The sequence below is a fragment of the Serinus canaria genome, chromosome Z (genome assembly GCF_022539315.1).
Source record: "Serinus canaria isolate serCan28SL12 chromosome Z, serCan2020, whole genome shotgun sequence".
Classification (NCBI taxonomy): domain Eukaryota; kingdom Metazoa; phylum Chordata; class Aves; order Passeriformes; family Fringillidae; genus Serinus; species Serinus canaria.
Genome location: NC_066343.1, coordinates 65115071 through 65142173, shown reverse-complemented (window position 1 = coordinate 65142173; position 27103 = coordinate 65115071). Strand labels below are relative to the sequence as shown.

The following is a 27103-nucleotide window of genomic DNA, read 5'->3' as shown; positions in this document are numbered from 1 at the left end:
ACAGTCTTTGGCAAAAGTTACTAAGCTAAAGAGCAAAAGTCCAAACAAGACTAAAAACATTCAAAAATTTCTGAGTTCATAAAAATACTAGCAGAAAGGAAAATAACATCTACAGTCATGCAACACTGATGGAGAGGTCCACTCAGGGTGCAAATAAACCAGCATATCAAATCGTCCTGTTTTAAACAAACAGGATTCTGTCACAAAAAAGCAAATTTAGTCAGTACTAGGCGAAGAGAAATTAGTTGAATAATGGCTACTCTTGTGTTTTCAGAGTACAGGAGAGGATGATAAGTACGAAAGCAAAGATAACAACTCCATTCAAAAAAGACTCCACATAAAAAGGAACAAGAACTGAACTCTGCAAAAATGTGACCCAATTGTAATAAACATCATCAAAATGTTGAATTAGGCAGGAGGAAAAGGAATCAGAGCAGAAGATAATCACAGTGTATCTATACATATCTATGTGTGACCTATGCCATCTATCACAGGAAATACGAATAAACAAAATGGATTGCCTTTGGGTCAAAAACTGTTATGGAGAAGACCACTAAAGGAGAAATACCAAGATGAAGTAGAAATTGTGTTTACAGAGGTATGATTTGGGTATGGATTTTTTTCAAGGTATTCTACTGAAAATTGAAAAATTTTAAATAACCCTAATATCTAAGGTCAGACTGCAGAGAAAATGTCGAGTCTTGTTTGTTCCTGAATTGATAATGACTGGGTTTTATTCCAAGCAGTTTTCCCTGTGCGGACAAAACCTCACGTGCTCGAACAACCTTTGTACCTGTTTATTCAGGCTCATTGCCTCAGCAGCAAGCTGGGGCACTGCTTGGGGCACAGCTGGGAACATACTGTATAAACTCACAGGACAGATCAGCCACCATGGCTAGAATAACACTCTGATTACCTCCACATATATTGCACATTTCCATGATAACCAGACAGAACACATTTTCAATGTACTCTCAAGCTCAATATCTACCATGATACACATCATACTGATAACAGGAATTAATAACAGAAGGCATATCTATGGGCAGATGTTATGGCTTTTCCCAGAACAGCTTCTATTTTGAAAGTTTCCACACAGGAAAGCATTTGAAATTCAACTTTTCCTTATTCCAATACAAACTTTGTACTCCAAGAAGGATACTTATCTGGAAAAACAGTTGTATTGGCTTCAACTGGGACAGTTAACTTGCTTCATAAAAGTTCATATATCACTGTCTGCATTCGTGACCAAAACATTAACAAGCTGGTTTTCAAAAGCTACAATGGTTTGCAAAGTTACTACAATTTCCAGCAGGCTCCTGTGTGCCTTTCTCATACACAAATATGTGAAAGAATTTATAAACTTAAAACCTGTAGAATTTCTCTCTGCCATAGCCAAAAATCTGAAATTGCCACTGAGCAAGAGGTTCCAAGGGAGACACAGAATTTCAATGGAAAGAAAACTAGTGCTAGCTTTTACAGCTATGAGATTTATCTCACATAAATCCAGAGAAAAATTGTGCCTATACAAAATACAAGGTTAAAAAAGCTTGAAAATACAGAGTTTCAATTCATATATATTAATGATACTACACTTTTCTCCATGAGCAATGCTGCAGACCTGTTAGAAAATCAGCAGCATAATCCAATTCAGATTTGCTCCATTCACCTATCCACAAACCCAAAAACATTGTACATACCATATTCATTATAGTTAGGATATATGACTCCACATGGTCACTTCCATGATATTCAACCATTTTGCTGTCTGCCACCACAAGTGTCTCCACCCATCGCTCCTTGCTGACAGAGCGCCGGGAAACCCTCCTGGCAGCTGCGTGATTCTGTTCCCATCTCTCCCTCCGATGCTGCTGCTGTTTGAAAAAGCTATGGGAATCTGGAAGAGTGAAAAGGAATGCTGTCTTGAAAATATTTTTAAGCTTGAACTGTATGGCTGTAACATTTACAGGATGATATTAGCTGGAAGTGATTCTTCTGGCTGCCACCCACCTGACCTAGTGCAGAGGCAACTCCAAAAGGACACCAGACTGCTTAGGGCACTGTCCAGTGAAGTTCTGAATTTCCTGAGACGGGTTAAACACACCAAAAAGTCACTCCACTTAAACACAAAGGATTAACATTGTAAGACTGAGCCAAGCTAAAAAAAAATTCAACTGGGGATGCCCTTTTCAAGGAGTTTCTCTCCTGTGGTTTGGCTCTAACCTCCCCAATGACACCAGCTGACAGTTTAAGATAAGGGATATGCTTTCTTCACAGGCAGCTCATTTTCCCATCAGGACGGCATGTTAAGTCCAATACATCTTGGCACACCCAAGAATGCCTTGTTCTGTGCATGGAGAACATCCTTGACAAATGGGGACACTTGACCAGCAGGTGTCATCTAAATACCAGCAGGGCAGCCAGGGGATCCTTGCCTGCTGCCATCCTGCCTGATGACAGGAAAGACACTGCTTTCACTGTAATTTTGGGATCTGTGCATCTAATGCTTCTCAGGAAGAAGTCTCTGCTTTGTAGGGCTGCTAGCAACCTTGCACTGTGTTCAGTGGGGCTAATGCCTCTCCACTCACTCTAGCTTTGAATGCCAGCTGTCTATGTGACTAGGGAAATACCAGTAACTTAAATAATGCAGGGCCCAAAAGCCAAATGACGTGCCAGTTTTACAGCAACTGCTGGCATTTTTCCAACCCATGACCCTGAGAAATGCTTCTACAGTGGTGGGATTTCCCAAGTCCTACAAAGGATCAGGAGCACTTACTTCTGTTACATGCATTGCAGTAGATCCTTGTCATCTCACTCATGAAAGAAGATGTCTTAATTCCAGATGGGGCATATTCACAGGCCAGAGAGGCAGCTCCAGCACAACCTACATGACTGTGGGGCAGGGGACAGTTATCCTACATTACCTCCATGTTCTGGTCCCAGTGCTGAGGAGCAGTTCCCCAGACATTCTGCTCTTGAAGAACAGATGACCTGGCAGCTGGGTCCCTTGACACCAGCTACACTTTTGTCATGAATGAGCTGTTTGCCCTTTAGACCCAAGCGCAGACAGAACAATCACAGCATCTTATGTACCTAACAAAATGCAGCACTACTGGATGTGTGTATCTCTTTGTGTAAAAGACAGTGAATTTCTTGGTTTATATATTCACATTTTCAGAAATCTGTTCTCTGACACAAGCCTGAAAGATGCCTCAATCCTGATAACACATTATGTGTGCAGTTGAAATATGCCACGTTAATAAACGAAATAACACCGACCACAATTAGAACTGAGCCCCTGTGCGCAAGTGTCCTGTACACAACAGCAATGAGCTATCACTGCTATAACCTGCACCCTAACCCCACCAGCCCACACTGCAGCACCACTCCAGCTGCCTCCCTCAATCTTTGTTCAGTTACAGCAATCGTCTCCTCAGTGAGGGGCTATTTATGAGCTTATATTCATTAACCTCCCTTGCACATTCACACAGTTTTCAGCATTCTTATTTCTATGAAGTACAGTTCTCATTATCTACATTTTTAAGCATTTTATGAGAAAAACCTTCCCCACATCTATCTGAACAAAAAACTCCGTTCAGACTGCTGGTTAAGTGCTTTGTTTATGGCCAAATAAAACTTCAGACCAGCTGTCAGGTTTTCTATTTACAGCTAGCAAAAAGTATTGCTAACTGTCTGGGCAGCTGATAGCACTGGAGGTAAAAATGTTTAAAATCATAGAGACTGTAGTGGTGAACAACCCTCAGGGAAAAGTCTGGAGTGCTGGTTGAGCATGAGGCTCTGGTCGTATGAAAATCTGAGAAGAGGTGAAAATGAATGCCAGAAAGCCAAAGGATTCTGCAGAAAGAACTCTCCTCAGTGATGGAAAACCTCCTGTGCAGGGTACGTTACCTGGGCAGGTGACATCGAAGGAATGGATCCCCACTGTGTGAAGTCTCCTGGCAGCTTTTTTAGTTAGACAAAGCAGAGAGAATATCCTCTTGGAGCCACACTAAAATACAGGCAGCTACAAAGTACAGTTCTACCCCTGCTTTTATGTCTCTTCACATTTTGACTGTCTCTTTTAACCATCCAACGGTGAAGTTAAATAACCTTACCTTGTTTTTACCTTCAATGAGTAAAGTGCTACAAGTGATTGCAGATTTACTGAGAAATCACAGGCACCCTGTTGTCCAGGCATGGAAGTCTTGACTGGCAGCCCACCAGTTCAGGATTGTCCAAGAAGTGAGGAATGGCCTGAGGCTAAGAACAGTGCTGCCTGAGGAAAGCCTCTTTTCCATCAAAACTGCTGAGCATAGCTCATTCCACAAGGAACAGAAGAGAGAAAGGGGATACTTCTACCCAGAGGGTTTCCATGGATTTCTGAAGAAGAGGTATAACACAGATAGGATAGTGCTGGAGTCCTTAGGAATAGAAAAGGAAAGTTGTGCTGAGAGTGTAGCCAGGACAGCCTAAGACTAAATAAAAACAAGGCTGGTAAGAGATTTAGGTAACAAACTGTATTAAATTCAAGCAGCAATACTCAGAAGTTTCTAGCTGTTGTGGGAGGCAATTTTGCAGATGTGAAGTTTTCATTAGAAAAATGGATTCAGCCCAACAAGTAACATACCATGTCCCAACATGGATATGTGATATCCAGACATGGATATGTGATTTGCCTACATAATCAGAAGAAATGGTGTAGATGACAACATTTCATCAGCTTCTAGATAGAAATGGCTGATAAACTTCAGCAAAATGTCTGGGTTTTTAAGATTAAATTCCAAATTGTTTTTAGTGAAAATAAAAATGTCCCTTGAAACTGCCCTACAAATTCTACTTGACTAACAACAACATAAAAGGCCCTTAACTTTCAGCTACTAGGAAAGATTTTAAGTTATCTGTATTTTATTTCTATTTTAAGAACAAAACCAGTATTGCACAAACTTTCCAGGACAGTTTAAAGCTGCATGGTTTGTGTATATGAAAATAAAGCTCTACCCTCTAACAAATCAATTTAATTTTTCATCAGGTGACAACATTCTTTGCTAGTCCTTTATAAAAAAGAGCTTTCTAATCTTTAACTATAGATAATCACACAAAAAAAAAAACCCACATAAATTCTTCTTCACTTAGAACAACTCATCCATTCAAAATGAGCTTGATTGTTAAGCAGTTAATTTCTGCTTGCCTTCCACCACTCCTAACTCCCTAAAAGAGAGAACATGACTCACCTCACTTAAAAGCATTATCTGAAATTTCCACAAAACAGGCTTTTTCCTGCTTTTGTTTCTTGCTGGTGCTGCTCAAGGAAGAGTGCAGCCTACAGGGCAACATAAGGGGACCTCCAGGTGCTAGCTACACACAGCCAGCCTTCAACATCTTTGCAGGTACACAGGGCTTTGCAGAAGCAAGGTGAAAATGTATGGAAGTTCCCAGAAGAGGAAAATGACTGAGTTGTAGAGGAGAACTCTGCAAGTGAAGACTGTCACACAAAATGTAGTAGCACTGATTTGTGTCTTCACTTTCTACTCTCAGCTCCCTTCTCTTTGCGCAAGAGCTCTGTCATTTTTTCCACTCTTATACTGCTCACAGTCAAAATACTACAACCCCAGACAGGAGGTGTGAATGATGCTAGACGAATAAATCCCACACTGTTCATAACTTGCTACATTATGACTCCTCCAAAACCCTTCACTCTGTTCTAAGACATGTCTTTAGTTTAAATATTAACAAAATTATACCGTTTAGGGGTGAGTTTTTCAAGAGGTCAATAAACTGTGTTGAAACACAGTGACACTGCACAAGCGATACTCTCTCTTACTCATAAGAAAATTAGCAACTTTCATAGCTGATCTACTGTGAGAACTTACTAATTGCTTAAAAATCAAATGCAGCGAGCAATCCTCTTCCCTGTTCCCCTCCTGAAATAAACAAGGTAGTTTTCTACACACAGCATCTGCTTATAAACAGACAAAACTGTGTCTGGATGATGACAATGTGACAGTAAGGTCTCATACGCCATAATAGGAAAACTGTGGCAAAAATGGAAGCGAGCGTGTGAATTTAAAACTGAACAGATAACCAAACCAGCTCTTTTTACAAGCATTTCTAAAACAGGCCAAGTTAAGTCACACAAATGCATTCTGAGTGTGAAGAAGTGTTCACACAGGAAATGATTACAACTACTTAATCACGTACAAGCCCATGCTGACAACCCCCAAGTCCCAGCAAAAACAAGCACAGAGAAAGCAAGCTTACAACTCAGCCAGGTTTGTTTAACTTTGACATTCCTGCTGTCAAAAACATGGCATATCAAACAGTGAAGTCACACCACTCTGAAGTAGAATGAAACTATAACTGGACCTGTCTTGACTGACGCACTTAATCAGATACTGCTGCTGATTGTCTGCTGCTCATTACCATTCAGGCTGTAAAGATGGAATGACAGATGCACTGGGCATCAAGAGGTACACAGAGAACAATGTCATAGGAGACATATGCCTGAAGTTGCCAATATTCTGCATCAATGACTGTCCTTCTGACTGAATGTTCTTATTTTTTTACTTAGGAATTAAACCCAAAACAATAAGGGACAATTAAAAATTATACCTGTGTCAGATGTTTTCCTAGGAGTACATCACTCCATGTAATTTGAACTTTCCATGTTCATTCATTTGGCAACTTTAGTGTCTGATGCCTCTTATTTTGGTGAAAACATTAATGAAATGGATTAGAAATGATGTTTCTATGAATTAATCTAGCTCTTGGTAAAATGGCATCTCAATACAATTTAACTTGCAGCACTATTTTATTAAAATTTAAAGAAAAACAAGTATAATCTAAAACAGAATACACTCACTGTGAAACAAATTTTCAGATTACAAATTACTAATGAATTATGTCTATGTAATAATGTATCTTGCCAAATAACATAGGAACTGCTAACCTTAAAATAACGGAGAAATGCAGTTTTTGGGGTACCATTATGATGAAAATGAGAATTAAAACATATGGGCTTTATTAATAATCTTTCTCTTTTTATGTCTCTCTCTAAAAATTCATTCACACAAAATTTATGCACAAAACCTTAGAGTGACATCTTAAAGTAGTTGTCTACATTGTCAGTGTTCATCTGATTTTCAGTTTGGTTTTCCAAATGGTATCCAGAAGCTCTTGAATCAGACTCCAAGAATTTCTGTTCCATATTTTTGTTCCAAAAATTTATGTTCCATAAATTTAATTCATATAATAATGAAAAAAACCCAAACTGGTTACATGCTGGCAATCAGAGGTCACCAACCAGCTGCAGTCAGGACCTTGAACAAGGGTAAAACACTACAATGTCTTATTCAGTACAACAAAGACACAGACATGCTGGAGAGTGTCCCGAGAAGGGCAGTGGGGCTGGGGAAGGGTCTGAAGCACAAATCTGATAAGGAGCGGCTGAGGGAGCTGAGGGTGTTTATCTTGGAGAAAAGAAGGCTCGGGGGGACCTCTGAGCCTTCTTTACAACTCCCTGACAGGAGTGTGTAGCCAGATGGGAGGTGGTCTCTTCTCCCAGGTAACTAGGACAGGATGAGAAAAAATGGCCTCAAGTTGAGCCAGCAGAAGTTCAGGTTGTGTATTAGGGACAAGTTCTGCAAAAGGCATGCCAAGCACTGGAAGATGCCCAGGGCAGCAGTGGAGTCAGAATTCCCAGGGGTATTTAAAAACATGTAGATGTGGCACTTAGGGACATGGTTTACTGGTGGACTTGGCAGTGTTGGAATAAGAGTTGGGCTCAATGATCTTAGAGGTCTCTTCCAACCTAAACAATTCTGTGACCCTATTCCCTTAGCTTGTATGCTGCGGGTAAGTTTGTGCTGGCACTATGGAAGTCAGCAGTGAAAAAAAATTATGAAATGTTCGCAGGGTACATGTTTTATGTACCCTTTGTGGGTCTTCATGGACAGGAAGAGAGTTATGAACCAGCAGGATTCAGAAATTGGCAGCACAGGTCTCTGGAGGGCCCACTAGTTCTTTAGGGTCACTTAAGTGATTTTCACAAAGGCACTCATTGCAGGCTGCCCTAATGCCAAGCTCCAAGAGCTGGCAAGACAGTAGGAATGGTGGACAGAGCACCAAGGAAAGGAAAGGTACCAGAAAAAAACCCCAACAATTATGCTGGAAGAAGCAAAGGACAAGAAAGAACTACTAAAGATTGTCATTCCAAGGATTTGAGTACTGTAAATGCTTTACATGGAAGGTTTGCTCTTTACAAGTGGCTCAGACAAGACAGAAGGTTTTCAAGCTGTGAAGACTGCAACCAGCCTCTCAAGGGACTAGAGCCAGCTCAAAGAGGCCTCCACGTACTGGCTTTAATAAGTTTCTGAGTACAGCAGCAGGCTGGGTGCTGTGCTACAGGGACTGGGGAGTCATTCCTCCTGCACAAAAACAACCTGAGCCCTTCATAACATTGATGCTCACATAGGGAAGTTCACCAGACCAACTGAATCTAAGCCAAATAATCCTCATGAAAAAGTAACTGAGAATAATCACATTTGATTCATGGATTTTAAGTAAACTCATGCATTTCCTTTTACTTTAGAAACTGGCAGCTCCACTTTTATCAGACACCAAAGTCCATACAGTACTGATAACTATCAAATCCTAATATGAAGAACCATTTTGTTCTATTCCCAATGGAACCAGAAGCGGAAGAGTAGCAAAGGAGACAGGTATGACAGCATAATTCTCTGCTCTGGACTGTAATGTGTTTTTTTCCACACTGGTCCATCCTCAGCCAGGATTTCCTGAGATTTTACTGAAAAACAATAAAATCTCAGGAAATAAAGATAAATTGATGCGGAACTGAAGGGGAGCGCTTGGGTTTCCCCATGCAGAAAAACAAGAGGCTTCCGCTCACATGGGCTTTCTTGTTTAGCTCACAGAATCTAAGAATAGCCCTCTGCAAAGACCTCAGTATGTCACTGCCCCTCCCTGGAGAGGACAGACTGCTGCTCCACACACCCAAGGGGCCCATATTGGCTTTTTCAGCCTTGCAAAACTGAGGAAGGCCTTCCTCCACAGACACCCTTCGCAAAATGCTCCCTGTAATATCCTCATCATGCCAAAACTAATATGTTTAAGGGCTTAAGGAGTACAGGTGACTGTTTCAAACACTGTCAAGGCCACAGATGGAACTTGTCATAAGATAAATCACCACAGTGAGAACTTGAGTTAAGCACAGAAGGGAGGAATTTGCAACTGGAAGGTGCTATTCCAGGCCTTGTGGCAGGATCTGGTTAGAACATCGTGGTTAACACATCCGGACAAAAATTCCTCCTGTGGCAAGCAGTGGAAAAGGAAACACCTGCTCATCCATGTATCACCCCAAGTTGTGGGAACACCATCTGTGACCATCCTGTGGCTCCCTGGAACTCGGCCTGTATGGAAGTGGTACTCCAGGACGCCAGTTGAAGAAGGACCAACGGGATAGTGCTCGCTCCATAGGTACTGACTATCTTCTGCTTGATCTCACCCTCCTTTATCCCTTCTATTTCCCTCTATTTCTCCACCTTACATTCATTGTTAAATAAGATCCATATTGTTAACTTCAGCATATATTCCTGTTTGCACCTTCATTTGGCAGAAGCATCTCTCACAAATCAGATCTTAACATTTGCCCAGCACTGTTTTGCCTGCTTATGCTACCCCATGCAGAATCCCAAATTTAAGTGGGTTTAAGGGCCTCCTTTAGGTCCCCAAGACACAACCTGTGCACCACAGGAAGTCCTCAGTGGCTCATCAATTCCCTTCAAGTTAATAAAGCAGAACAGCCACTTGCAGCTCTCTGTGCTTACAAATGATGAGTACAGAGCCAGCTGGGACCAGCTGCTCCTGCCTCCTCTCCAGGACAGATAGGAAGTCAGAGGCAAACACACACAGGCAGCCCAGCACAGCTGGGAGATGCTACCACTCCTGTGATTACCCAGGCTGCTGAGTGGTCCCAGAAGAGGATGCAGCCTCCCTGCACTCTGAGACACTGCTCCAGCTCAAAGCTTCACCCTCAAAAAAGCTGAATCTCAGCAGTTTGGTTAGAAAATATGTGTGAAAGGCACAGCTGATGAACTAAAGCTATTTCACATCATCCTACTACTGAACTGCTCCTTGTCCTGATCTTACAGCATTTTTCTGCACCTCCTTCCCTAAGTGCTCCTCTTCCTTTCCCAAAACACCAAACAACACCCCTCACTGAATACTCGGCAAGGTTCCAGCTCAGCTGTGATCCCCAGGAGTCCAGGCATCTGAGCCCCTCACACCATTTTCAGGCCAACTCTCTTTCAAATGTCAGCACTCTCTGCCCTGACGCCTCCACTGTGCTCAGACTCATTCTGGGGCAAAGTAGTTTGGAAAGTGCTGTTCAGCTCATCTCCCAGGAATCTCCAAACAGCTCTAAGAGTCAAAACCAGCAAGCAGATAGCTGTGCCTGCCAGACCTGCAGTGACAGTGTGAATGTTCCTGGCAGAGGCACAGCCCAGCTAGTCCTCTCAGCAGTCAGGATTTGGCCACCCGAGCAAGAGACTGAGAAAATTCAATGTACGCACAAAGAGTGCTGTATGCTGCTTGGCTGCCATGCCAAAGAACACTGGAGTATTTCAGTGATTAGCACAAACATGATCTCATTGTGTGGGAACAGGGGTGAACATGAATAACCACTGTGTTCCACAACAAGAACAAATGCGAGCTCAGCACTTACCTTACATATAAAAAGTTATATGGTGAAGCAGAATACATATTGTAGAGAATACCACAGGCATCTTTTAAACAAAATTTCTCAGGCAAAGTTATTAAAGATTATCTCTTTATGTTCACTATATAAACTGCCTGATTTTGCAGCTATTCTAAATGTTTACACTGTCAGGTTTCTGCTACACATTCTGGCATTGGATTAGTATTTTTTGTGTCTTTTATCATTCAGTTACTCAAATATGCCCACATTTATAAGAAATAAAAGTTTCTAGTTTAGCCTTCAAAAAGTACTGCTTTGACTGTGACATATTTCAAACAATCTCTTTCCAGATATTAACAGAGAGGTTACTGAACATGCACATGCAAAGGAACTGGGGAGCCTCATTGAAACTATTCCTGCTGTTACACCCTTATTTTTTGGAACTGCCATCGCAAAAACATTGGGCAGATTTCAAGAAGACAAATTTATCTACTGTAACTCCCTCAGATGTAAAAATAAGTCCAGAATTCAGATTAAAACACATGGATTTGAGAGAGTTCTCCAGTTGTAACATGGTAGTCCAGTTATGAAGCCCTAGATAGAAATATATCATTTCAAGTCTAAGCATAAAGCAAATAAAATCTTCTCTTTAAAAAATGGTTCCAGATAGAAGTTTGTCTTTTTACTTGCAGATTTGACTGACTAAGAAATAATCTGACCTCAGTGACTAAATATTTATGTATGTATGAGGATGCATTTTCTTACATAAATTAACAAAGCATTCAGTAAAATAAACATGTGGTTATTTCACTGAGCACTGGCAATGAGAATTTCCTGGGCTTATAATCAATAAGTTAAAAATTGTCAGTTAGCTGCCTTGAAATTCTGACTTATAACACAAAAGGGCGGGAGAATGTTAAAAAAATAACCTAGATTAAACTTCCCCCCTTCTTCCAGCATCTTATCTAAAGTCTATATAGTAGGAAGACAGATCCCTGCTTTTTTCAGAACTAACCAGAAGGAATTTTCTATGTCAGCTGTAGAAGCACCTGTGGTACATCAAAGAAAATATATAATACGATTTGTTAGCAAAACACCCAGAGGGACAAGGAGGTAGAAGAAATGTACTCTAAAACCAAATATAAAGCATTTGCGGTATTCCCCATAGCTTTTAAACAAAACTAGTTCAATCATCCAAGTACAGAAGGTCCATTATGGTCCCTTTACAGATTGCCAGATTTTATTTTAGTGCTGCATTTCAACATGTTGTTTAGCTTATTGGTATAAACACATTCCTTTTCACATTTGTTTTCTCAAACATATATTTTCACAGTTAATAGGTAGTGTGCGCTAAAAGGACTTGAGAGTGATTCTAAAAGCTAGAAAGCAAGACAGTAATAAGTGTTTTACAAATGCTCTGAAACTTACGGAAGAAACAGGTGTCCTTGGCTTTTAGTGAAGCAAAGATGAGATTTGGTACTTACATTACTATTTTTATGTGTTATGGACATTCTCAGGATTTCTTCAAGGGTCTCACTCTACAAAATGTACCTGTTCATTAATTCACTAAGCCTAAGTTTATAGGGGACAAACAAGAACCTGTTGCAGCACACTGGACATGGCCCAGCAGACAGGCTGAAACACAACTGAATTCAGGTCATGGTGCAAGTTCCACTGGGAATCAAAGAAACAGCCTTTTCTGAGATTCCCATATTTCCAGAGCCAAATTAGCTGTGCTCCCTGCAGCCTTCACCCCCAGCAGCTTTCCACCCCCATTGCAACCCTCACTACACAGAGGATGCTCAGCTCTCCCCTCTGTTTTCTTCAGGCAAAGCAGCAAGCTGGTAGCTAACTGCAAGCTCAGAAAGCTCTGCAGACCCAGAAGAAACAGCAACCTCCATGCTGAGGAGGGCGTGTAAACCACATATTGGACCACCAAGTGTGATTAGAGAGCAAATATAGCAGTCCTGTGCTTCCAATGCAACGTGTAATCCAACATTGTCTGGCAAACACATTTTATCTGACAGCTACATCTCCTTCACCCTGTCCAGTCTGTCTGTCACTGTCCTGCTCTCACCTCAGGATCTCAGAAACAGGGCAGTACCAAAGCAATTTCTGTAGCAAGACCCAAGCCTAAAAGAGAAGCATCTCTAAGCACTTCACCTACTACCACTGAATTTTACTACATAAAAACCTTAAAAATGACAAATCAGTCTAAAGATGCCGATTGGTAACGATATTCAGAAATCATTTACCTGAACTAACAGAGCAAACAAATAGGTGATGTCATTTGTTTTATAGCAGAACTAATTAGCTGTTCTAATGGAGTGCACAAGCCCTTAGGTTTGACTCGTAATGTTACATTTACAGGACCTAAATTTCAACTGCTTTTTCCCCTTGCTTTTTCTGAAATTATGAAGAAAAAAGCACTTTTTCCAGACATCACTCAAAGCTATCACGACTTATTTTCATTATGAAAGGGCTGTGAGGAGCAAAATGAACATGAGCCATTTTGTATAAACAAGGGTGAAGGCTGGAGAAAATGCCTGGATCCTATTCCTTGCCTCATCAGCCATCCTTAGAAAAATGCAAAATAAACAAACATTTCCGTAAAATACTGCAGGCCATTCAGTCCTCTTGGCACCCTCACATGAGATGAAATTTGAAAGGAAGATGGGGAAGGGGACAGCACTGACTGACAGGTATCAGCTTAATGCAAGTCTGTGCTCTGCTTTCTCCATCTCTCAGTCTTCTTGCACCTGTCTGAAGACGTTCATGCTTCAGGTATGCTGCAGACACAGAGGGCACATTCTCAAGAAAGCACCTCATCAAATAAACATTCCCTGCACCAAAGTTCATTATTCATGAACAATAGCTACTATAGTTCACCCATAATTCCTGAAACTTGACATTTCAGTTTTAAATGTTCAAACCACAGTTCAAGAAGTGTAAAGTACCCCAACTAAATTAATGTATAAGGTCTGTGATATGAGAAAAAGTTATAGAAAGATGAACAGAATAGTCTTTGAAGTGGTAGTTAAACAATGACTTTTAATTAGTGTTTATATTACTAAGAAAAATAAGAGAAAGGCAGTCTGGAATTAATCTTGAAACAAAATTACATTCTTTCAAGGTTTGATTTGATATCACTAACACTGCTTATGCTATAACCTTCTTATCCCTGGGCTTACACAACAGAGTTCATTTGGCCTTTCTCTGGACCAGCTGTTGTTTTTTCCATTCCATTTCTCCACTGCCTTTAAAATACCAATCACACCAGTGTGCTCAAAGAAAAAAGCACATGCTAGCATTTTGAGGGGCCTCCTTGTCCCTGGCTGAGGCCAAATGTCTTATATATCAGATGATGTTACTAAGCAATACAGCCTTCAAAGGCTCACGCTCAGCCCCAACCCTGCTGTGCCTCTGCCACAAAAATCAGCACTTAAAGCACAGCCCTTGAAGATGAGAACTTCACCCCCGAAGAAGGGAAGGGGTTGGTCAGTCACCAAAATGAGTTATGCTAATATCTTGAAAATCTTAGACACACACTGCTGTTAACATTTTCTATCCTTAGAAGTAAGTCCTGATAACAATATTTTCCAGCTTCACAACACTCTGAGAGATGACTGTTGAGGTTCTCCTGTTCCAAGCTGGGACAAGATTTCATTTGTCTGACTGAGCCACTGAAGAGGCACCCGTACAGAGACAAGAGACACTGAAGCAGCAGAGCAGGGACAGACTTGGTCCTGCAGCTGGGGAGATCTGACAGAGGCATCTGTAAACTCCTAGAAGGAGCAAGGGGAGGAACAGCAGAAATCTTACCATCTCAGGGGAGGCAGACAACAGCATTTTTCAGGTGAGAGGATAACTCCTACCACCAGCTTGCATGAGCTACCCTGCTGAGGTAACAGCAGCTTCAGGTGAGCTGTGTCCCACTCAGCTCTTTGTGAATACCACTGCAGGGCTAAAGAATGTTTCCAGTTTTAGCCAGAGTTTTAAGGGTGACTTCTTCTTTTTATTCCAGTTTCCTATAAGAGACTGATTGTCAGAGGCACTATAACCTGTTGGATGTCATAAGCCCATTAATTTATTTGCATTTCTGCCATGTATGGACTGGAGGTTCACCAGTAACACCAGCTTTAATTAACTGAACTCCCCGTGTTCATCACTTACAGAAAACTATGCCAGAATCCTTCACAGACAGAAGCAATTGGGGCTTCCACACTTAAATGCCAAGGAGTTTGAAAGTGATTGCTGAGAACTGGATTTGAACTTTGAAATTTTTACTCCTGTGGAAAGAGAATTAAACAAAGCCCTGCCAACAAATTGAGCCTCTGGGTTTTTTTTTTAATGACTATTTCAAGTTTTATTTGCAAAAATTCCCTGACTACTATTCTCACCAGGAAACCTTAGGATGATAAAGGTATGTAAATGCATTGGACCAGAAAGGGGGGAAAAATACAGGTTTGCCTGAAAGAAATATCCAGTTCACATTCACCATAAAACAGTATGATTAATTATAGCTTAAGGAGAGAAAAATACCAAAAAAATAAATAGTTATGAACAAAACCAAGTTACAACCCTAAGCTGAGGAAGAGGCTGTTTAGTAATTCATTCCCCAATATAAAGGCTATCTCTGCTTGAACAACTTTCAGCTGCCGATCGATCAATGTTACCAGTCCAGGCTTTGCAAGAAACTCCCTTCTTTTAGTTCCCTTCTTTGGTGTGACCTCCGTGACAGATGAGATTTCAACTCTCTCATCATCTTCCAGTTACTCAGAGGAAGACCTGACTGATAGAAGCACCTCACCATGGGCAATGAATGCAGCTGGGATGCTGAAAAGAAAATGCCACAAAGCAGAGTGGTTCAGCGAGTGTTTTAGCTGGAGAACATCAGGAAAATAATGTCAAGCAAATAATACAGAAAATTACAGGAATGATCCCTTGTTGAAACCGTACTTGAAAGAAGAGGTTGATTCAAATCCAAAACCTCCAGAGAGCTGAAGGGAACTCAGACTGGGGCTCAACCAACAACAGTGCAGATCAGAGAGGAAGGAGCTTGATTCAGCTTGTTTTAAAGTTTGGGCAGACAAGAAACTTGCTGCTGATTTCAACTTTGGCAGAAACTTTAGGAGACAAGCTGACATTGTGTTTTAACTGTGTTTTAAAAGCATTTAAAATATAAAAATATCTCTCTCATTAGCTTCAACTCAAAAGCTGCTCTGCAAAAGAGGAAAGTGTTAGACCAAGAAAATTTTTACAAGAAAGATTAATAAAGGATATAAAAACTTTGGACTTTTTATTTTGCACAAACATTATTTCTGGGACAGTGTTTCTTGACATTGATTAGAACAGTTTAGGAGAGACTTTCTGTAGCAATCTCATTTATGTGTATAAAGACCTCGTTACCACTGTTTAAAGAACACAGGAATACCTATTTTTTTTTCAGCTAAGACATATTACATGCTGTTTGCTGAAGTAAGTTTGAATATTCGCAATGGAAGTGGTAAGTCTAAATGAGTTTGTGGGAGGAAAAAAATCAATATTTTCTCCTATGGTACTTCATAGAGAAACCTGGACATATAAGAAAACAGTTCCACAAAATCTTCAAACAAGTGCAGTATTTAAGGGCAGCAACTAAAAACATTTTCTATATCTTTTAGCACAGCAATCTTCTGTCCACTTTTTTTTGCATAAAGATGAATTCTTTGGGATAATTCCATTTATTAGGAAAAAAAAAGTGTGTAATCTATATGACCTTTCAGTGAACAGCATCTCATCAGCTTGTTATTTATATACAGTTTATTTCAGGAGAGTAGAGAAATACCACACGGGTGCAGGATATTTGTGCAGCCCAAGCAATTGTGCATGGTGTGGGATAAAGTGCAAATGGGGCCCCACTTATCCTTAAAAAGGAGGGAGTTTACAAGTTAACTGAAGTAGTAGTGGATAGAAAAAGTAACCTCCTAAGTTATGCAGTTTCTCTCATTCCCAACTAAACCAGAAAGCTAAAACCTATGCTTAGAGGAATATTATGAATGCCTTTGAAGTATAATTGCTCCAAAGGACTCTCCCCAAGCACACAAAATGGATCCAAGTTCAGGGACACAAATTGCAGAGAACACAGCCACAAGCAAGGACATAGTGTTTCATGCAGAAAAACTGAACTCAGACACCTGCTTAAAGTGGGTCATCTGCAACAGGAGGCTCATCAAGGATATGCAACTCGAGAGACACTAATTCTGGACACTGAGCCAGTATCAGTTCATCAGCACCACAGAACGAGTGGAGCACTTCTGAGAATTGGAAATCTGTCATCTGCCCAGAAATAATAAGGTAATTGTAGTTTCTTATTAGAAGGTTCACAGGGAGCTTAGTATGACTGAGAAATCTGGCCCTAACCAGACTGAAGGCTAAACATCTTTGCCAATACTACTCTGTTAATGGATCAAGTGTTCTGACCAAATTTTCAAAGTCCTGCATCAGAAACGTTTAACCAAATGCAGCTTAGCTTTCTGAGTTTTCTATTTCACCTCTGAAAATGTGGTTTACAATTATTCAAGGTCATTGTTATTCTCCAAAAGGGAAAGGGATGGATGTGATATGTAACAGTTTAACTTTAAAGTGTACTACTGCTCTCCAAATCAATAGTGCATCAATTCAACATTTATATTCCCAAGGCATTTGTTTACCAAATCAATTGCTAAACTCAAGAAGTGCAATAGCATCACACACAGTTTGATAAGGAAAGCTACAGGTACAGAGCAAGAGCACAATATATTCCTCTAAGACAGTATTCAGTTAGACATCCTGAATTAAGTTAGTCTGGATGCAGACTGACACTCCTCAATCTGATAAGCAGTCAAGCAAACTTTCAATGAAGACATAGAAGAGATCACAGACTACCCTTAAAATTACAGGAAAGCAAATACAGTAAGCAAGCATGGTGTAGCAAACACTTTCTTTCCTGTGGCAAGGTGACTGAAAAGAAAGACTGGTGAATCTCAATGAAGAAAAACTTTTCCCTCCTTATAGGTTTGATTCATATTATTTGGAAAATGGCTTGTCACAGAACTTTAAAATTTATTCAGTCTTTGAGTGAGGTAGCATGTATGGTGGCAACAAGCAACAATTATGACCTTATAACAACAATACTGCGTTGACAGATTTTTGTTCCCCACCTCCTGGATAACACAAGCACTTAGGGAATTCACTTTGCTTCAGTTAATAGGAGCAAGTGAAATACTGAAAGTAAAATTCCATCAGAAAAGAGAAGAAACTGAGAAAATAATCAGGGACAGGGAAAGCAGGTGCCAGCACTCTGCCAGCATTGAGCCATTTCAGGCCCTTGCTGAGCACAAACTTCAGTCCACTTGGGTAAACCTCTAGTTTTGACTCCTCACTCATTTAACTGGAGAGGAAGAATGGCAGAAAAATCAGTATTTTATTCCTTATTCCTCTACCTGTACTGAGAGCAACTAAAAAAACCTCCCATGTATTCCTGAAAACCAAAAGTTAGAATATTTTGGTTTCATTCCATGAAGTTGTCTGGGGAGGGGGGAAGTGTTCTGATACCAGTTAGCAGCAATTGCCACACTGACTGCTGTGATAAACCAATCCTCATGTCTTTTATTTCCCAGGTTCCCCGCCTCTGAAATGCTAAATACTGCTGTCTGCACAAGGAGGCACTCACTTTTTTCAGTTCAGTGCAAACTTTCAGAGATGAGAGATACTCTGTGTTCTTCTGCAAGCTGTTTGCTTCGTTGTACCTGCTTTAAAATAGAGGTAATTCTGACTGAAGGTCCCTATTTGCTCTTTTTTAATGAGAAGCATCTCATAAACAGCTTAGAAGAGCCAGCTGCAGGAAGAAGAGCCATGCAGTGAGAAAGGTGCTCTTCCCTAAATTGAGGCTGAATTATCAGTTACTAAATTTCAATGTGCCAACTTACCATTCTATGAATAATTTTCTCCATGTCCTGGAGAAACCAAGCTAATTAGGCTGAATTATAACTGATGTGATTAAATACAGGATAAAGAGATATTGGGAAAATATCAGCAACTTTTTTAAAAGCAGACAGAAGCTATAGAGCCTCTACCAGGAGTTCTGAGCTTACAATCAGGAGTTCAAGCAAAGTTACTTACATTGGCCACAATGTCCTTCTAAAACAAAATAAGAGAGGTTATTGCTTGAGAATAAAATATTGCCCTGGGTTTTTTCGCTCTCCTTCTTTCAAGTGATTAAATGAAGGATTTCAGGGTCAAAAGCAAGTATTACTAGTACTGTACACTTGCAAGCATTAAAACTGAAGAGAAGCCTTTGGCAGTATCAAGTTAATCATCAAAAACCAAGACCATGATTGAATAAAGTCCTGCAGACAGAGAAAGCACAACGGGTAGTAATTGCTTGAAACAGTTCAACAGCATTGTAGATTTCTGTTAAATGAATTATGCCATCATCACTCAAAATACTTAAATTTTGAGTGATGATGGAAAAACTGTTAAAAACCAGTTTTGCACAGACAATGTTGTTCTGCTCCTTAACCTCCCCTTCCCCTCCTCACCATTTCACACAGCAGCTAACCTCTTCTTTCTTTCACTCCAGCTTTATCCCATCACAGTTACAATTCTGGAGCAAAATTGCTCCAAATGCAAAAAAATCAGTTTTAAGATTTGTAACTTCTCTGCAGACAAGGAGGGTGTAAACCCCAAACTAATCCTAACTTCAGATCGATCAAATACCTCAATGCCAAAATGATGGTAAAATATATAACAATTTTTTGTATACCTAAAGCTTCAATTACACATTCTCAGAGATCTATTTTAATACCCTAAACCTTTCATGCCTTAGTTACACTTCACAGCCTTCTGCAGCAATCACCGGGTTGCAATCTGCAGAAACTTAACTGCCTCACCCTCTGAACAACAGCAACCTGTTCTTCTCTCTAGGGCAAGGGAAAGAAGGCCATCTGTTTGCACAGTCCCCTCCTGGCAGCACTTAGGAAGAGCTTCATTACAACATTTTCATTACAGCATTTTCACTCACAAACTTCACAAAATTTCTCTTATTTTGAAGCTCACAAACAAACAAAACAAACAAACAAACAAACAAACAAAAAAAAACCACAAAAAACAAAAAACAAAAAAAAAAAAAAAAAAAAAAAAAAAAAAAAAAAAAAAAAAAAAAAAAAAAAAAAAAAAAAAAAACCAAAAAAAAAAAACCAACTTGTGACAGACTGCATGAAAACGAGCAGAAGGAACAGGAGATCACTTCTTTTTCTGCACAAGGTAGGATAATTCCTCCTTCCTTAAATTATATCTCAGAGCACTGTCAAGTTAGTTTTTTAAATTGCCTATTTTGAAGAAAAAAACTTCAAATTCCCAGATCCTCAGTTTCCAGTTTCCTCTCCTGAGGGCACAAAGGGTTAGAGAGGTTTTTTATAAGGCACAGGGACACTTTTCATTTATCTTTTCTGTTACTTCTCACGCATATTTCAAATGTACAGGAGTCAGGTGCTAGGAGAGTCCAGTATTGCTTTCAATATTAGTAACTCAGTTCTGCATGCAGATAATGACAGAGGCAGCAGTGCAAAACAAACATAAGTTTTAATTTACATAATTTACTGCGATGATTCTTCTCCAAGTATCTGAAACTGTTATAGATAATACTAATTATAAAGTAATTAATGTAAACATTGCAAGACTACAGGGAAGTCACTGATTCTAAAGCATTATTGCATGTAGGCAAGAGAAGTAAAAAGCAGGCTGGACCCTGGATATTCATGCAGTGGTTGCCACAGTAAAATTTGTAAAAGTTGTTGTTGCACAAGGCTTCTTCCAAGAGACAAAGATCTTGCGTTAAAAAAAAAACCAAACCTGGAAAAAGACTGCACAGAGGATTAGCATCCTCTACGTATTCCCCCCTGTAGTAATTACTTTACTTTGATTTCATCTGTACAACTAGTCTTTATATTCCTTGCCTGACAGGCAGATTAGTTTCTGTCTGAAGATTTCTACTATCACCACTCAACTCTGTGCACTGACTTGTAAGCATCGAGGTGATTCAACTTCTTCAAGCAAAAATCACCACTACGCTTTAACCCGAACACATACCAAGTGTCACAGAAATAACTCATCTTAGTTTAATTTTAAAAAGCCTGACAAAGTCAGAGCTCAAATAAACAAATGCAGGCACTTTGCATGATGAATTTCAGCCCACAAGGTTAAAATATTTGAACACCAGTTCCTATAAGACATACAATAGGCAACTCTTCATCAGCTAAGCCCCAGCTCAGCGGCTGCTGAGGGTTGAAAACACAAAATGGAATTTAACCTATAAAACAGAATTAGTTTTTATAAATAACTGTGATCTGCAAATTGAAAATGCTTTGCCTTGAAGGGATCCCAAAAGGCATTACTCTAAGCTATCTGTGATGTCATATGGGTGCACAATTTCTGGCACCAACCTCAAAAGCATGAAGTACATGAAATCCTGAAAAGGTGGTAGAATCAACTTACTACCTTTAAAATTTATTTATGCACAAGGTATTTACTAAAGTCTAAGTAGAATATACACTTGGCATAGGAAGCAAGAATTGTAACACTTTTCCCTTCTCCTTCTGTATTTCACTTCTAACAAGAGCACTGCTCTGACAATGTGCAGTATCAATACAAGATGACACTGAATTCTTTCTTTCTTCTATCCCTCTCGAAAAGCTGGCTACTCAGAAATGAGATAAAACACAGAATGGCTTGGTTTGGAAGGAACCTGAAAGATCATCTAGTTTCAACTCCCTGCCACGGGCAGGGACATCGTCAACTAGACCAGAGATCCATCCAGCCTGGCCTGGAACACTGCCAGGGATGGCGCATTCACAACTTCTCTGGGCAACTTGTTCCAGAGCTCCATCACCCTCAAGATAAAGACTTTTTTGCTAATATCTTATATAAATCTACTCTCTTTCAGTTTAAAGCCATTTTCCCCTTTCTTTTCACTCCAAACCCTTGTAAAAACTCTCTCTCCATCCTTCTTGCAAGCTCCCTTCTGGTACTGGAAGGCCACAATTAGTTCTCTCCAAAGCCTTTTTTTCTCCAGGGTGGAAAATGCTCCTCTGACCATCTTGGTCTGTCCTCTGCGCTGACTCCAGCAAGTCCCTGTCCCTCCTGTGCTGGGAGCCCAGCTCTGGATGCAGTGCTCCAGGTGGGTCTCAGCAGAGCAGAGCAGAGCAGAGCAGAGCAGAGCAGAGGGGCAGAATCCCCTCCCTGCCTTGCTGCCCACGGGGCTCTGGATGCAGCCCAGGACACATAACACACAACTTTAATGTTAAGGCTTTTTGAGGATTTTATTGTTATATGCTGTAAAACAAAGGGGAAAAATGTAATGATGGAAATGGTAAAACCATTTCCATACATTTCTTCACACTGATTCTTTAACTTTGATAAAAGCCAAGATTATGGTTTGGTTAAAAGCAGGTATTACCTCTAAGGGCTGACTGTTAAAAAATAAACATAAATTATAGCTGACTAATTTGTTAGTTCATCTTTGTTTGCCTGCAATATAATGAACATACTATCACCAGAAATAATTCTGTCACTTTGAAATGAGTAGCATCAGACTGGGAGTTTAAATTGACAAGTCTGTTAGAGCGGACTTAGCTAATCTAAGTGATGTAGAGAAGTTATGATCTTTTTTCAGTGTCCAGGTACAGCCAGGCTTTTTCTGTCTCATTCTGCGTGACTTTCAAGAAAGATACAAGAGGCAAAAAGTGAGAGGTAGAAAGAAAATAAGCAGACCACACAAAGCAAGCACACAACATGTTCCCAAGGATCTCCTATGTCCTCTCCACACTTGAGATTACTGCATGCAGATGTTATTTCATCCATAAAAAACCTGGAAGACAGTAGGCAAGAACAACTTCCTCATTCTTCACAGAAAAATCTAAACTAATTTCTCTTGTCTAGCCCAGTAGTCATCAGAAGGAATGAAAATTCAGGGAGCTATTTGAAATTGACACCAATATAAACATTACCTTTAAACACTCCTGTTTTTTTCAAATCCAGGGTTATTTTCTATTAAGAAGACATATACTTTCATTAGATGAATAATAAAATGGAGCAGCATTCATATTAATTCTTATGGCTTCTCCTTTACCTTCCCAGTATCACAGAAGACTGAGTAACTCCCTCATCATCTTTCTCACTTTTTTCCCCCTGTTACCATTTTGCACTACCTTGGGCCAGCAAGCAAGAAGTGCACTTCAGGTCTATGACCCGAAATATAGGGGGGTCAAGTTGTTCTTTGCTTCTTTAATTTATCAATCCATATTACACAGCAGTAAAACTTCACCAGCAATCATGATTGGAGATTAAAAATTCCTACATTCCTCCTTTCAGTTTCCATTCCTGGAAAGGAACCAACTTCTCTTAAACCACTGACCTGTGAAAGACAGAAACACATTCCTGTGTATTCTGCAGCTCTATTTGTACATAACTCAGGCCTTAGGTCATGGAAGTAATTACAGATTCATCCCTACCAATACTATCTTTGTAAAGTTTGGTGCAGACTTAGATCCAAGGCCTCAAACATCAGAAAACTAACACAAAATCTGTACATTCTTGGTGTGAAATAAATCAAGGAAATGATTTTACTAAATAAAGGAACTAATTTTGTAATTATGAGATGCCAACAACCCTCTAGATACAGTCTTCCCTTCCAGCATAGTGTACTAGTTTGTTTTCACAAGACATAATCCTGAGTATCACTGCACCAATATTAAAGCTATTTTTACTTCCACTAAAAAGCCTTGCTCTTGATGCCCAGTACTTCACTCTCAGAATACCTAAATAAAACTCTTTAAATAATCTGCTAACAATCACAGAAAATCTAGAAATCCTAAATTTAAACCATGGACTAGACAGGAGTTATTTTATGTTGAAGACAGAACTTGGCATGGAGTGAGAACATTTTATTAAAAATAATGCTGACTGCAAAGCTTTTTATCCCAGAACTCCTCAAGCATTCAGGTTTCAAATTCACTGAACAGTTCTGGTTGGAGAAAAATTGAGGGGTAGACAGGATCAATGGTGTGAAAAACATATCCCAGTAGTCATAAGGAGGATTTAACTTTTCAGAAAGGAACACAGATGGGTGGCTCCTGTGATGTTTTGATTAAGATGCTCTCATTTTGCATAATCTTTTCTTACAGAATTTTAAAAAGCCTGGCAGAAGGAAAGGCACACACCACTGGAAAATAGCTGCTTAAAAAGATTCAGAAAGCAAATAGGCTGAAATCCAGCAAAATTAGTACCATTCAGTCCACATGCTCGTTCCTTTTCCATCGGGATGGCCCGTCTTCTCCTTAAAGCATTTTGAAGGTTATTTGCACCATAGATAATATGGGGATGGGGTGTTCCCTCCTTCTGTGGATGCTTTTTAATGGGCTCAATGAAGTAATCCCCATGGGGCAGATGGAAATATCCAGTCTGAAAATAAGCACAAAAGAGTTAATCTCTTCTGTTCAGTACTAGAAAACAAAAACAAATATACTGCTCATACCACCAACCCCAAGCTTTCCTCAGAAGCCAGTCATTACACTGGAGAAATATGAACATAACAGGTTTTCAGTATTTATTCTGCTGCATACATCTAGGCTGTTTCATACCTCAAAGTCATTACAGTCCAAAGTGAAACAGAAAAAATATCTCCTTCCTAATAACCTGAAACTGAGTCAAAGACTCTCATATTTTTATAAAGCCAGTAAAAGGTCAAAAGCTGATTTGACAAACATGATGCACAAGGAAGAGCTGCATCTTGTTCTTCTGGTATTTTGCACCCCTTCCCCAGAGATCAAGACTGGAATAGAAGCTGTTTCATAAGTGCAAATCAAAATTCTGTTCCCAGCTGCAGTCCCACAGTCAATTACCCAACCCATCTGATGGGCTGGACTCTGTGGTCCAAGTTTGTCTCAAACCATAAACCCTCACTGGCTCCCAATGCTACAATGGAAGCAATAAGAAAATTTTTGAGAATTAGCAAGCCATTGAGAACATCCAGTAGAACAGCTAAAAAGGCTGCAACATTTCACATGCTAAAACTTCTGTATCAGCCTCCCCGTTCTGCCTAAGCCACAGGGCCCTTGATATCCATCTGGACTGCACAGGGTCCTTTTACACCTCACTCTGCCATGATCCAGGACATACTTCCAACCCCGCATTGCCTTGGTCCATTGTGTCAGCATTTTGGCAGGGACTGCAAACATTGCAAAACCACTGTACTGCTCTTCCATGTCAAGATATATGGAGCAATACTGAACCTAAAAGCAAAGGATCTACTGACAACTCAGACCACACTGGGGATGGGACAGGAGGCTGGGGTATTCCAGTCCTGGCTGTTTTTCCTCTTTACTTTCTTGCTGTGGTCAGTGCACCCCTCTTAACCTATTCTGGAAGAAGGAAAAAATGCAGTAACAGTTTATTCCTGCACCTGCTGTATTCAAACATAGAATGGCAGACAAATTTGCAAATCTTTTTTAAATATTCCAAAGCCTTAGAGTTTCTCTGGATAATTGTGAAAGCCAGCATGAGGTTAAAGATACGAAAGAAATAATTTGAATGGAAGAAAAGCACTCATAAAACTAAAAAATAACCATGGGCTCTATGTAGAAGGAGACAAGGAGCAGCTCAGTGAGACACCTGCCTCCACACATACTGCCACAGGGCCAATACATCCCACAGCAAACTTGTGCAAATAAATAACTGTGACTCCCATTTCACAGTTTACCCGACAGTTCTGAAGATCAGAAACTCTTTGCAATGGAAGTCGAAGTTTTAAAGCCAGAGGTTGGTGCTGGTTTGAAGCTGTGTTTATACCCCTAAAGCATCAAAGGTTCAGGACTCATCGTCACATGTGTTTGTTCATCTGGGATTACAGCTACTGCCTGTATGGGTTTTGTTTCATTAAAAAAAAAAAAAAAGAGATTGAGACTTCTGATTATTAAACAACATACAAAAAAACGCTTATGTCTCTTTTTAAATCATAAATCAAGGCACAGGATCAGAGCCACACACAGAAGCAGCCGTTTTATCCATGTTCACTTTGGATAAAACTTTCAGGCAGGGGTTAATCCATACAGCAAGAATGCATCTACAGTGGTCCTATGTGGTCCTATCAGGAGATCTGTGATGTGCTTTCCTCTTGCTGCTCAGGCAATCAATGCACCTTCACAAATCCTTGCCCATTCCTTTTCATTCCACAGGGTTCAATCTTTCCTGGATATTTTTAATTTGTGACTGGATTATTTGATTATTTTGTGGGGTTTTAAGCCAGCTGGGACGAAGAACTAGCCATCTTCCATTTGCAGACCCAGATTTTTGAAAGCAAGTGGCAATAGTCCCCAGATTATTGTGTCAATGTCTGTCTGCAACAAGAAAGGCCAGACAATCCTAAAAAAGGTGAAGTAAGCCTATCAGTGGTAACCTCAAGCTCCTTCATCAATGCTTGCATGTTAAAATTCAGCTGTCTATCCAAGCTGAAAAAAGCAAAATTTCATTACATGAATGTGACTGTAAAAGCCCATTTCCAGCACATAGAGGCATTCCAAAAGCTTCCAGAGGCTTCCAGCACTTACTAAACTCTTGCTTTGCATTTGCACTTTCAACCTGCACAAGCTATCCACCAATAAAGTAAATGCTGACACTAACTGAGACCAAAGAAAAAAAAGACCAATCTTCACATTAAACTTACTTCAAAGCAATGAGGACTGGCAAAATTCCCTTTGCTGATTACATACATTTTTAGTTTTGCTCTTCATAGCTGTTCTTTTCTGACTCATAAATATAACAGCAAGAATTTTTCATTTAAAGTCCATCAGATTTCAAGCTATGTAAATACAATGTAAGCTTTTTCTGATCCTCACCTGCTTTTGAGTGCATTCACACAGCGTCAGAATACACAAAGGAGGGCAGTTATGAAAGCCTCATCAGAAAAAAGCCATTCATATTTACATTAATGAAAAGGTTTAGTTATCACCACAGAAAAATAATGACTGCAGAGAAGCTTTCCTCATTTGAACTTCCTTATGAAAAGCTATCATGTAATACAGCAACAGACATGGTCAGAAAATAGGGGTGGGGAGTGTCTGTGTGCTTGTCTGGGGGGTATGTGCTTCCCTCAAAGCCTACAGGTGAAAAATCTAAAAATCTACCACAGCATTTTTTATAAACTGTTGTTCTCCCCTCTTTCAAATCTCACTCTTTGCCCTCAGATTCTGACATGCTGCAGCTGCAAATGCTTACCATACTGTATTTGGGAGTGCTGCTACATCACTTCATGGGATTTTTATTCATGTGCCTCATTATTTTAAAACAAACAACTCCCTGAACATATCACATCTCCTA

At 40.0% G+C, this 27103-nt stretch overlaps 1 protein-coding gene across 2 annotated transcripts in view; it reads right to left on the bottom strand.

The window, feature by feature from the left end:
* Positions 1-27103, bottom strand: part of ADAMTS12 (ADAM metallopeptidase with thrombospondin type 1 motif 12) — a 147041-nt gene that overhangs the window by 70856 nt on the left and 49082 nt on the right. Inside the window, exons 3-4 of one of the 2 annotated variants that reach the window (XM_030237353.2) lie at positions 24016-24190; positions 1701-1897 (exon numbers count right to left, since the gene is read on the bottom strand). In XM_030237353.2, coding sequence (XP_030093213.2) covers positions 1701-1897; positions 24016-24190 — 372 coding nt within the window. The remainder of the gene's footprint in view (positions 1-1700; positions 1898-24015; positions 24191-27103) is intronic. The other variant, XM_050987013.1, reaches the window with a different exon arrangement.